Here is a 13,585-nt window from a genome sequence, read left to right as displayed (position 1 = left end):
ATTTGGTGATACAAAAAACACTGCCAAATATAAACATCATGTTCAACTGGTTTGGATGGAAGGGCACCCTGGACCTACCAGGACTTACACAAGTGATCCGGGCCTTTCAGGACTAGACGCACATGACGACTCTTATAGGGGATGACGACAACTGTGTCCTCAGCTTGAGTAAGACAAACAAACAGACAGAGAGAGAGAAATAGCAAGTATCTAATCAGTACAATTAAATGTGACAAAGTGAATGTAATCACACAAATCACACAATACAAAGACATTTAGAACACACACTGAATGCAAATACTGGGTCTAATACTGGGTGAATTTAAATTTATAGGGTCACTCCAGCCACTTCCATAAAAACGAGTGGCCAGGATCAAGAATGGGACATTCTGACTTTTAGTCCCCAGTATGAGTCAGGCTCCAAAATCACTGGATCCAACATTTCCAATGACTCAGGGGTCTTTCATTAGACCCTTCCAGCTTCATAAATCACATCTTGTTGATTTCATGGCCCCAGTTTGTGAGGCAGGCTCTCAGTTTCAATTTTGATGTAACCAAGCCCAAGCTGAGATAACCCTGATGACATCACTATGACATCAGGGTTAGTTTCTTAAACATGACAAAGCTCCTACACGGTACAGAAGACAGCACACAACTGCTTAAATAGGCTTTTACTGTATGAAATTCAATTGCTTTTTAAATGAAAACAGAGTAAAGAATCTTTACTTTTTCCTGAAGCATGCTGGGATTTGTAGTGTCCTCGCACCAGTCTGCAGGACGAGCCATCTCCATTGCAGACACCACAGTTGTCCTCTTTTGCTGTGCTTCCCAGCTCATGATCACAGCCTACAATCTGTAACACACAGGGAAAACTAAGCAACAGAAGTAATACCCTAGACTTGCATAGAAACCTGGTTAATGCCAGAATACACAGTAATATATACAAACTGTCATCCACTGAATATGCCTACACGATGAATGATTCAAACTGTAATCCAGTGCTGACAACAAATACCCATTTGATCTCTTAAATCTTTAAGAAAAGACTGCAAATATAAGGTGTTCTGCAAAAACAGAAAAGAACAAGGAAATACAAAGAAAAGTAGTAAAAATACCAGTAAAAGCACTTACGGCAGTTCCTTTAAAATTCTGTTTATCAAAGAAAATGACTTCTTTTCATACCATATAAATGTTATAACCAAATGTTTCAAACGACCTTCTGATTTCTTCCATATTCATACCAGATCTATTGTTTGTAATTCCAAGATAACATGAAACATCCCCCTTAGAGCCGATCATGGATTTTTCCAAAAAAACATTTCCTGTGTTTTCTATCAAACATTCATTAACTGCAACCATCCATGGTTGATTGATGGAGTTTTTTGCATTTTTTGTCGGTAAGACAAAACCAAAACCACAGTGTGATTCTTAGCATGGTAAGAAGTTGTATTAAAATCCCTGTGTGTCTGTGCACATACAATGCCGTGGGACGTAATTCCATTCAACCGGAAAAAAATGCATTGTAAACTATTTCCTGGACTGTCAGTCAAAAGCTCAATCTCAAATATTGTTCTCATTGGGTATTCATCTGTAAAGCAGATGGCATGATGTTAACATAGGTCAACTTGCTGTGAACAGCTCCTGCTTCATTGATTTACTCCTGTAAGTCTAAAATCCTTTAATCTATGACTGTTAAATGTGTGATAATTTCAAGAAAGATGTCTCAGATTCTCAAAGAGTGGTTCTGCCGGATCCAGATGTTTCTATGTTTCATTACTTGAAATCTTTTAATCTATCAAGCTGCATAAATACTTAAATTGACTTGTATATGGATTGCATATTTGTCCTTGTGTTCTTTAAGACTGCCTTCAATTTAAACTAAGCTTGTGGCTGTTCACAACACATTGGTATGAGACTGTACTCTGGAAGATACATGTTTCATATTTTCTTAATAAAAATGGATCTAAATCAAATTTGGGGGGTTTCTGAGAAGTCTCTCTTGGGACCCCACAATTGTACAAATGTCCAAAGACTGCAGCAGAGAGCTAGATATTAAGTGCAAGGAGTAGGTTAGTTCTATATTTTGGGTTAGGGTTAGGGTTCAGGTTAGGGTTAGGGTCTCAATATTGTGAGTCTACAAGAAGCAGTTATGATTTCAACAACAGATAAATCAAAAGAAATAAATATTAACTTCTTGGTGACAGACAACAATACAGATCTCTGAGTCTTCCTCCCACCTGGCAGACTCCACTGATGCACATGTCCAAGGACTCGGTGTAACAGCGTGTCCCATCCAGCACCTTGGGCGCCAGCTCCACCACAAGGCCTGAGCCCTTTGCTTTGCACTTGAGAGCACAGGGGTTGTCTGGGTCATTGTACACTGGCAACCACTCATGGTATTGACCCTGGTATCGCACATCTGCATGAGCTGAGCACTGCTGGGCACGGAAATCGCCAGCATCTGGAGGGCAGTCCTGAGGGTGGCACAGGATAACATTTGTGATTGCTGCGTGTAAATGTAAAATTAAATTAATCGAAAGGGGTTTGATGTTTCCCCCCTACAACTTCTCACTTTCTCTCAAACAACAGGATCCTAAATCACTAAATTACACCCCTCAACCATAAACTCTGGTAATATTTTCGCAGTTTAGCCACATTGTATTCACAATCACAGTTTGCAATTCAAGAGAAAACCACTTGAAAGCTCTGTTGACATCATTACATAAAGATGAGTTTGCTGAACTTACCACATTACTGCATGTGCGATATTTGATATTCTGCCCTTCGCAGGTCCTGGAGAAGAAAAAAATGAGCATGTGGGTGAACTGGCTTTGGGGGTGAATGATAAAACAAACCACAATGCACACTAGTCAGTTGCGCCTGAGGCAGCTGGTACTTCAACCATTGATTCTCATGATTTTTTGAATTGCTGAGCAGCGGGAGGAATCCTACAGTGATGATGTGGCAGCCCACAAACGGGTTCTGTGGTGTGTTCGCAAAGACTTAACAGTCTAATTCACACAATGTGACTATGCATAAATCCAAGGGTGTATATTTGGTTTCAGAAGTCTGTGTTTGTAGGGGGCTCATACTTTCCAAGAATGATGGTATAAAATTGGAAACTTGGTAATAAATATTGTTGTATTTCCATTTTTAATTAGAAAAAGCCTTTACTATATCATGTTGACTGATGTTCAGTTCAGTCATCTTGTCTTGTACCATACTACAAAACGAAAATATCAACCTGCTGGTGGTGCTGCAGAAAAGGTCAGCGGATCACCAAAGTCGGAGAGCTTTATCCTCTGGGAACAATGCATGTCTGCACAAAATTTCATGGAAATCCATCCAATAACTGTTGATATATGTCTGGACCAAAGTGGTGGGCCGTCAGGCCGACTTTATAAACCAGTTCCGCACATTCACTAGTATAGCAGACACAGTCGGTCCCACCGAGCAGTGTCTGCTGAACAGATTGGAGCAGTTTGGATCACAGCTTTCTGCATGACAGTCTGCAGTGTCTCTGCCCAAATTATGGAGCTAACCACTTCTTGAAAATTAGGATTCCTTTGTGCTTTGATGCTGAGTGATGATAAACCATTGATGGTGACTATGATAGGCCAATTATCCGAGACCCCAGTGGAAACTAATCAAAGGATATTCTTTTGAGTTTGGAAACTTAAGAGGAATTCCTGTGTCATCAGCCCTTAGCTAATCTGGAATCATGATCGGAGGCAACGTTGCAGAGTTTGGACTCACAGATGAACGAGGGCTTTAAGGATTTTTACAATATTATTTCAGAGAGCAGAGGGAGTGGATGTGGAGTGTGTAGCATGGCAAGAACATTAGACCCTGTGACGAATCCAGACAGTCTCCTCTGCCAAGCCAAACAGCAGGTCATGGGGCTTGAACCCAAGCAAGACTATTTCAAAGACCAAAAGTAGAGAGACAGGTAGCAAAGATCTGGATCAGTGTGGAAAATCACACTGGGGCGAGCAATATATAATCTAGACATTTAAAAAAAAGAAGCAAAGGAATAGGCCTAGAATGAATTTCCCTCTTCATTTCCTCTTGACTTTGGAAGCTACAAACTGAAGGCTAAGCAGAAGTGGGGCCGGGACTTGGGATTCATCATGGCGTCATCATAGGGTAGCGAAAAACGACTTGGTTGAAATATCAGAATTCCTGGAGCACATAACACATAACTCACAGACTATGACCCTACTCTTTCCTGCCAAATATACACAAAAGACACAACTACACAGAGCTTGCTCATCAGCTTACTACACACAAGACTGCACATACAGTAAAACTAGTACGTAGCACGCCAACACCCTCATGCTCAGACAAGGAATGGACTGAAATCTATTGAAACCATGAAAAATTCATTGTAATAACTTCTTATAATATTGGGTCAGCGGTAAAATTTGCCTCGCTCATAATGTCCATATACATGTCATCAACTCATCTCAGTAGATTGAAAGTAATTGCAAGCAGGACTCTGTAACATTTGCCATATTATTGATACATTTGAGGCAACATGAAACGTGGGCTCTTGCTGAGCTCTTTGCTATTGATCAGTTTAGGAAAATAAAAAACAGTCAGGCCATTTAAGAAGGGTAATGTAAAGTTGAGAAAGGACTACACAACTAATGGCCCAGACTGTTACAAAATTTGGTAGAAATATTTGTGATGATTCATAACAATTTTTGAAAACCCTTGCCCTTTTGACCCCAATTTCCGCTTGCACATAAGAAATAAAAACCCTAACAGGCAGTTTGCCGTAACATGTACTGTGCACATTCCTGCTCCTTAGAGGAAGAGGAGTTTCCATTTTGGACCCTCGATGACCACTCCTTTAGCAACTCCCTCAAGCCAAAATGTCAACCTTATATACATCATACTTCATAATATAATGGGCAGTCTACCAGCAAATTTGCTGATCACATTCATACTCCCAAGGGGATAAGCCCTTTTGATTTTAATTAACCCATGGTCTTTTCTATAGCATTTTAGGGCTTCTAGTGGTAAGGCATTAAATAATTAAAGTTAAATAAGTGTAATTTGCTCTGTCCAGGATTTTTATGTGGTGCTTGCTACTGTAGCAGCGCTTTTAGACTTTCTTTTTGGCTTTCTGCCTTACTTGAATGTTTTCTTACTTTCTTTTCTTCACTTTAAATTCACAAACTAAGATGGGTTTGGTTCCTTTGTAGCTTGTACACAGAATGTTATTGTAGTTGATTCAGTCAGCACACGGGCTCTGTGAAACAGTAGAGAAGGGAGAATAGGTGTTTTTAGCACTGCACAGGCCACATATAGGGTGGTCCCTTATACTGTTAAGTCGGGGACATAATCATGGTGCCAAGTTAATTAGACAACTCATTGCCTTGGATAAATTTTACTTTTAACTACCATAGCCTTTAAAAATAGCTGTGGCAATGTCTTTGGTGAAAGTTATTTCATGTCACTGCCTGAAAGTCAGTAACCAAATCAATAGTAGGCTATCAGTGGGGTACGTGACTGTCTCTTCCTATTTACTTTCAAACTATCTAAACAAACTGAAAATAAAGATAAGACTGGCCTCTTTTTATGACAAAAAAGAACCAATATCTGAAGTGTTTGCCAACCATAAATAATAGAGCAGTGCTTTCTCTTGCCATAACACCCAATCCATGTGTCCACACTTGCTTTAAACCAGCTATGCTGTTGTTAATAATGGAGCTTGTGATCAAGTGAAGTGTGTTGTACAGGTGGGACTAATGAGAGCCAGGCGATCTGTGTTTAGGCTTTATTCTTGTGCATTTTGCAGTAGCAGTGGGTCCAATGTGTGTGTGTGTGTGTGTGTGTGTGTGTGTGTGTGTGTGTGTGTGTGTATGTCTGTGTGTGTTAAAGGTCAGAGAGTTGGAGTGATATTGGTTTGGAGGGTGTTGCAGGCCTGTTTTCAACCTCTCTTTCCAAAGAGTCACACACACACATACACACAAGGGGCCTTGTGCTGTGCTTTTTAATGACGCTGTTTGATCTGCCACCCGGGGCCAGGATACTGCTCCCTCATTCCCACGCAACAGCAGGGCGAGGAGGTGGGATGGACTATTCGCTCAAGAACCCCATACATTACTGCTACTGCCAAAGGACACACAAGTTCATAAACACCCGCCTGGACCTAAATACACATGAACATGTATGTCTACACTTACACTGCCTACATCCCACATTGCGCTCAAACCCCAAACACCTCTTAACACGTCAATTGCTTTTACAGCCAGTAGCATTCTGAGGTTTGCCTGACCAAAAAAATTCTGGGCAGGCAAAGGGAAATGGCTGTTGCTGATATCATGAAATGAACTCCTCAAAAAGCCATTGACCTCAGTGTTTACAGTGCAGCACAGTGGGGGTCTGGCACTTTGAGGTTGAGGTTTTGACAGTCTCATGCTTTTTAGCCTGGTTCCCCAGTTCCAGTGCAGACAGATTCACGGTTATGGCAGCACTGGGAGCACCTTTTGACACATCTCGGTTGTGTCTTCAAGTATGATCTGCCCTGTTTTGTCAGTGAGTCTTTGGACAGTCGTATTCTTTTATGATCTCACTGGCTGCTCCTGTCACCGCTGGTGCTCCTTCTGAAGCCCCCCACAGTGAAACAGAGGTGACTTTGGCAGCCACTGGCTACCTTTAGTGAGTGAGCAGTACATTCTGGGAACTGTAAAATAAAGGAATGCAGTGAAGTCACCCTGCAGCTATTTCCCAGTCTATAAATGTGACAACATTTCTATGGAAAACATACCCTCTCACTCAGTCTATCTTTTTTTTTTTCTTGTTCCTCAAATCCATTCGTAATTGGCCACTTTGCCCAATGCACTTGGCCCTGAGCTTTAATCTTGAAGCCCACTGGGTTAGCTTGGAACCTAACCAACCGGGTGACTTTGGCACGAGGATGAAAGGACAAAGGGGTCCTAAGTGCAACTTCTTGTTCCTCCCGAGACTTAAGCCGAGATGATGAGCAGTGGGAATCCAACCAATGCAGGCTCATTGCTTGCAGAGCCTAAACTCTATCACAGAAAAGAGTTATTAAAAGTGACATGTACTTTGGCAAGGGACATTGATTGTTATGCTCTGATTTGTGAAGAAACATATCCGGGCCATTACTGAAAATCAATCTCTGTTGTCGATGATGAATTCAAGACTTAAGCTCATATGATCGTCTAGACAGTTTTAGGAGGTGGATGGGCAAGTGATCTCAGTTGACCCCTCAGGGCTATTTAACAGTCACATAACAATCATATGTATTTTGAGCATTTCCATTACAGCCCATAGGAATGGAGCGATTGGTGAGATTTACTCCTACTATTAGGGACGCTGTCTGGGTTTATTTGGCAGAACGATTGTGAGAAACAGAAAAAGACCCCCCTCTCCTCTCTTGAATCTTAAAGCCATGATACGGCACTTTAATCAAAACCAGTCCAACCTCAGTCTGGTCTTTACTCTTTAAAAGAGGAGATTACCCCAGATAGTGTTTGAACATACTCTTACAAATTGGCCATGAGATGTTTCCATTTATCTGGAGGTCAATGAGGTTCTAACTTGAAATTACACACATTTAATTTACTGCATATCCTCTCTTCCTTCAATCCAAACATCTCTTAAGTCACTCAAAAATGTGACTGTTCTTCATGTCTCTGGTTTTCATATTAGAAATATCGTTTCTAATTTTCAAAATCATGGAAGACAAATGGAAACTATATTTAAAGGAGAGGCATTGAGATTACTGTCTATGTATATGATATAAGAGACAAGAGGATGTTTTTTTAGAAATTATTCATACTATTTATACATTAATTATAGATTGGATATGGTTGGAACTAGAGTCTCTATCATGCAGCACCCCTATCTCAAATGTGTGAAGTTGCAGTAGACATTAGCATTAACAATATGAATTTTAAACTACATAAAATCATGAGGAGCACCTCTATTGTTGCCCACTATGTGTTGCATGTATGTAATAAGCTTTTAGGTGACGCTTGGCTATGTGGAGAGCCTTACTTGGAACTGAGGCATCGTCTAAGGGAATACGAGGCTCCTCCTCCACAGGTACGGGAGCATTCACTCCACGAGCCCCAGGCATCCCACAGCGTGTCTCTGTCCTCTTCTGATCGGGCCGTCCGCGAGCTCTGCAAACCAGGAGAAGAGATGTGATGAAAGGGGTATAAAATGCACAGGGCATTGAAAACCATTGCCACCTTTTTGCTAGATTGTCTGTCTTAAGAATTCTGCCAGGACCTGATCAGCTGATAATGCTGAGTTCTTTAAGGTCTTATGAATACTACAAAGTCATAAGAGTTGAGTCTTTCTCCTTTAAATCTAGATTGCCTTTAAACGGTTTAATCAGAGTCCACAAAAAAAAAAAAACAACGTTGCTGGTAGAAAGCCTGAACTAAATTCCAGGAGCTGCTGAAAACGAAACAAGAGTGGATTTGACAGGATGAGAGAGACTGTAAGGGGAAGTAATCAAAAGCTCTCGACTTTTGCCCCTTTGCCTATTTCTAATGTCTGAGTCATCCTTTAGATTATGAAATGTTAGTCCTCTCTTAAGCTCGGGGCCTCACTTGTGTGCCTCTCTCTGTTAATTGCATCGTGCTGTATTTGGCAGCAGAGGTAGGGATATTACTGCAGGATCCAAAATCAATATTATGAGAAGATGAATTTTGCAACTGCAAGGACAATGTGCATCTCAGATGTAGAGTAATGGGCAAAAAAATGAAGATCCTCTCCGCCTGTCTACCTGACTCACTCCTCTTTCACTCTGTCTTTTCCTCTTGAGGCTCTTTGTATTTTCAGAGGAGATTTAACTGGGCTCACTTACCTTGCTCTAAAAGAAAGTGTTTATTTGTAAGGCTGGCACTGCCATGTGATGTGGATCAACTACATAAGCCCCTTGCAGAACTGATTGAATGAAGTTAAAGAGCTACGTTCTCTGAATACCAGGCCCAGATGAAGTGAAAAGAAAAATAGATTGATTTTGCTACCTAGCTCAGCGGAGGTTTTCAACTCAAAAGCTGCCAGTGAGACCAAGACCAAGTAAAAACTGGTTCTATACCTGTTGAAAGGATGAAAACCAGGAAAATGAAAACTCAGAGGACTGGAATAAACACTGGGACAAATCATCTACCTCCTATGGCAGTAGGAATGTGGCTCAAAAGACTAGAGGTGCAAACACATTCAATAAAATAATCTGCTATTCACTGGCGGTTTTAGCCATGAAAAGGAATAGATGGATAGAAAAAAAGAATTAATTTCACAGAAAAACCCGAACACTTTGGCAGTCTTTCTGGTGCTGGTGAACCATGAAAGCATATTCGAAGATTGCAGCTATTGTGTGCTTTAGACAGCCTCCCACCGTGGGATCTTTACACCGAGAGCTTGCACAACCAGCTGCTGTTTTTTGACAGTGACTTAAAAATCCTGAAGCCCTATGAGCCACAACAAGCCTTCTTATTCTAAACACACTGAATGAGGGAGAAACCATGTGAATTTTATGTGTAACACCTGCTCTTAAAAAGATTTATGCCCACTGAGCTGACATATAGTTCGCAGTGAAGGTCCAGCCTCGCATTTGAGATACACAGGCAAGAGATTTTAGAGGAAAAAAATCAAGGTACACCAAGTTATTTTGACCTCTTTGGCCCCTTTTCCCAACAGCATGGCATTGTGCTTTGTCTACAAAGATGAATGGATCTTGCAGAGGAAAGCAGATACAAGGTAATAATACTGCTCTGATTATTTTCTTTGGGTCACGGTAGCAAAAACACCCGTGCTGTATGCTGCATAGCGGGGTGGTGGGTTCACATTATTAAAAGTGCGTGGGGACTGATATAAATGGCTGTCAGTGCTGATGACGCCTGAGGAACAGCAGAGGGGAACGGCAAGACCTAAACACACAGCCAACGGAGCATACAGCCAAACATATCGGCAAACGGCGCTACTTTCTGCCGGGGCCAACTATTTCAATGTTTGGATCCACGGTAAATAAACACAGGCTGAGCTCTGGGCAGCTGGTTAGCACACCAGCTTAATTCTCCTTTGAAAAGCAATCAGTGAATTTTGCACTCAATTACGGCTGCGAGCTGTGTGTTGCAAAGCCAAGAGAGCCAGAGGCATAACAAGGCTGGTGAGGAGAGAGGAGGGGAAGTAGATGAAGGACGGAGGGATGGAGATGAGGAGTAATAGGTTGTTTGGCTGACTGTGCTCCTATTGTTCTCAATGAAGGCGGAGGAACACAAGGCTCCGCTAGTCGGACGGCCGTCCTGCTGGGATTTGGATCCAATAATCAAAAGGCTCGGATATCCACTTGGAGGCTTCTTAACCCTCCATCATTACACGTCCCACCTCTCCTGCTCTGATCCCTCCAGGGTTTTATTTGCACTGGATGGCTTCGCAGAAGGAGCAGGCACCCTTTCATATCAGGATACACCTTAAAACTGACTCACAATGCCACCTCAGATCTTCTCTAAACTGTAGGTGAAAGACTTCTTAACAGTTCCATTTAAGCAACAAAGCATGTATATTTGGACATATATTCTCCTGCTCTTTTACTCATCTTAACAATGAGAAAAACAGGGCAAACATATGACCACAAAGGCCCCCTGGCTGTCACCCATCCCATGTTTTCACATCAAGTGGAAAAGAGGAAATGAGCATATGATAAAAGACCACTGATCTCCACATTATACGTTATTCTGATGGACAGATTCTATTTAAGTCACCTGTCAGCAACTGAGACTGAGGACATTTTCCTTGAAGATGGAAAACTCCTCGACAGGGGAAAGAAACCCGACTCTGGTGCCTTCTTTTGCAGACTGTGTCAATATACATACGATGGCCTTTTCAGTTGGCAAGACATATGATATTTGCACATCTGTTGAATCCCTTGTCGTCTGCGCCGTGCCGCACGGTGCTGTACTCACCGTCACGCTGCAAGGCAGTCACTGTAATGTAACAGGGAGTCCTAACCTCATACAAAACAGCTTGCTGACCTGCGCGTGCATGACAAGTCTACCTCTGTGACTTTAGAAGAGGCATGGCAACTTTTCATGAGATGTAAATAAGACGAGTCATGTCACTGTAACGGTATATTGTACATGCATACACTTAAGCATAGTGAAGAAATCTATTAGAGGACATACTTTCTGAATGCAATACTTGGTGTAACATGTTAAAGGATGTAAATGAAGTAATCAAAAACAAAAAAAAATAGACAAAATGAACTTCTTCTCTTTTTTAGCAGGATAGAACTGAGGAAAAAGTAAAGAGTAGATATTACAGTACCAGGATAAGAAGAGCTGTCACCAGTAGCCTGCAAGATGAAAACACTTGCTCCATGCCTTTTCAGAGCACGTGAGTCGATCCCTCCTTCTGACTGCGTGCTTGTTTGTTTGTGTGTGAGCCTGACGTGTGATGCCCTCCTCTCTGGGTCACTCTGTGTCCGGTCTGCCTGCCGTCTCCTCTCTGAACTTGCTCCCTTTCTTCCTCAGGAGTAACTTGGGGAAGGGGAGGGAAGGGAGGAGGACTGGGAGTGTGTGTATGTGCGTCTGTGTGTTTGCGTGTGTGATGCGTGAATGTGTGTGTGTGGGGGGGGACTAATCGTTGGGGAGGATTTTGAGCCCCCCGAGTCCTCAGGTCTGGCACTCTAGCCAATCAATAAATGGGCCTCAGTCAAGCGTGCTAGTTCAAACAAGGAGTTGGACCAGCTGCAACTTCACAGCTTCACACATTTGTGTGTGTGTATGTGTGTGTGTGGGGTTGTGTGTCAGACAGTCATACAGCAGGAATAATGGCAGACAGACAACAACTGCAAACCAATTTTCTTCCCCCTTTGAATCTTTCCATTTCTTCTCCTTATATCTCAAATTTCTGACTCTCATATTCCTCTTTCCTTTCTCTCATTCTATTATTCTCACTCATGCCACTGTTTCTCATTTCTCTTCTTTTTTTAGCTCTGGACAGCTTCCTTCTGTCTATTGCCAGCACTCTATTTTGGAAATGTCAAAAATTCTCCGTCATACTGTGGCATCTTTAGAAAAACGAAGTGACGGCTCCAGAAATTTCCATGCATGCATAGATCTGCTGACTCTAAACATACATCTAAAAGAAACTGAGACATATTTGGGAGCACATGACTTCACATCAGCCTCCTGACTTAGTTTTGGTCTTTACAATATAGCTTCATGTGAGAGCCCCATGTAAATCAGATGACATAGTCTGGTCACTAAAGCTATCAGGATAGACTTCTCAGCTATGGTGATTTTTTTTTCTATTCCTTTATGAGCAAAAAGTCTACAGGAGCTTCAATAGAGCCTTTCATAACATCTGGCAGCTTAAGCCAGTGAACATTTGCACTGTGGAGGTGGGGAACGAGCCAGGTGTCCCCTGGAGGGACAATTCCTCTGGTTATAGAGAAAAACAACCGGTGAGATGGACAGCTCTTGGCACAGGGGGAATATACTATACACTGAGTACCTTTCCAGTTTTAACCTTTGCAATGGCAAGAAACAAAAACAAAGCTGAAACAGAACATAAAAAATACAGCAGTCAAATTTAGTGCCAACCCGCTGGTGCCCCGTCATGTGACTTACAAGGTAGCAGGCTATCATTCAGGCATTCAACCCTGACGTTCCAAAGACAATAAAAACTCTGTGCCCTTCAAATCAAGACTTCAAATCCGCCTCCCAATCAAACACCAAATCAAAAACCACATAATTGCTATCAATTAAGGCTGTGAGGAATGTGCTGCACTCCAGAGGAAATAGTCAGCAACTCTAATCACAACATCGGAGCGGATGTCTCGACACTTAACCAGTACACACATGTGCGCACACACACACTTTGGATATTGCAGTTCTACACAGCAAACCTGTCTTGAAGTCTTAACTCGCCGCTGAAGGTATGGGACTTGGCTTGTTTGACTTGGTAGTGGGGAATGTGTGTACATTCTGTGAATTGGTGAGTTATCTAAAAACACACACCCACATGCGCACACACTCAACCATCCACTTAACACCGGTGTGTTTTGTGGTGCCAGCAGGGAGGGACGTGGACGTGCATGTTTTCACAGGCCTACACAGAAATCATACCCCCTTGCACCCTTAATCCATAACCTTCTGATATTTGCTTTCAGAAGAAATCCTTCTCATATTTGCAAATGTATGACTACAGAAAATAAACTGTGGCATCGATGATGTGCCCAGAGTTTAAAACTAAACACCCAAGGAGGAAATTAATGTGTTTGATTGACATTCAATTGGAGCCAGTTCTCTACCACAACATTGCTGGAGGTGTCTCCTGACAGTTTAAACAATAATCCATGAGGACGACGAGGTGAGAAAAAATGATATAGTGCATTGTTATTTTACACAAGGGCAGGATGGGATATTAGGTTGCATGAGGAAGGCACGCAAGAAGTTCACAAGATTAGGGGAGCTGATTGTCCATGGACAGAAACTCAAGTCTTTTCAAGGAAAACTGCAGTTTATTACACCTCGGGTCTTACTTTTGTAGTTTTGTTCATCATTTCTATCGCCTATGATAACATTGTACT

General features: G+C 42.0%; 1 protein-coding gene across 5 annotated transcripts in view; it reads right to left on the bottom strand.

Annotated features, from left to right (window-relative positions):
* LOC137174171 (ADAMTS-like protein 1) overlaps positions 1 to 13,585 on the bottom strand; it is a 103,181-nt gene that overhangs the window by 22,794 nt on the left and 66,802 nt on the right. For 4 of the 5 annotated variants that reach the window (XR_010925297.1, XM_067579317.1, XM_067579320.1 and 1 more), the window contains 5 exons: positions 8,035 to 8,162; positions 2,748 to 2,793; positions 2,238 to 2,474; positions 727 to 853; positions 89 to 163 (listed from right to left, as the gene is read on the bottom strand). Coding sequence is in view for 4 of the 5 variants with exons in the window: in XM_067579317.1 (XP_067435418.1) it covers positions 89 to 163; positions 727 to 853; positions 2,238 to 2,474; positions 2,748 to 2,793; positions 8,035 to 8,162 (613 nt within the window). In the remaining variant the exon portion in view is untranslated. Of the gene's footprint in view, positions 1 to 88; positions 164 to 726; positions 854 to 2,237; positions 2,475 to 2,747; positions 2,794 to 8,034; positions 8,163 to 11,316; positions 11,486 to 13,585 lie in introns of those variants that run through there. The other variant, XM_067579319.1, reaches the window with a different exon arrangement.

This window comes from Thunnus thynnus, chromosome 22 (genome assembly GCF_963924715.1).
Source record: "Thunnus thynnus chromosome 22, fThuThy2.1, whole genome shotgun sequence".
In the NCBI taxonomy this organism is placed as follows: Eukaryota; Metazoa; Chordata; class Actinopteri; order Scombriformes; family Scombridae; genus Thunnus; species Thunnus thynnus.
This window is presented reverse-complemented; position numbering and strand designations above follow the sequence as displayed.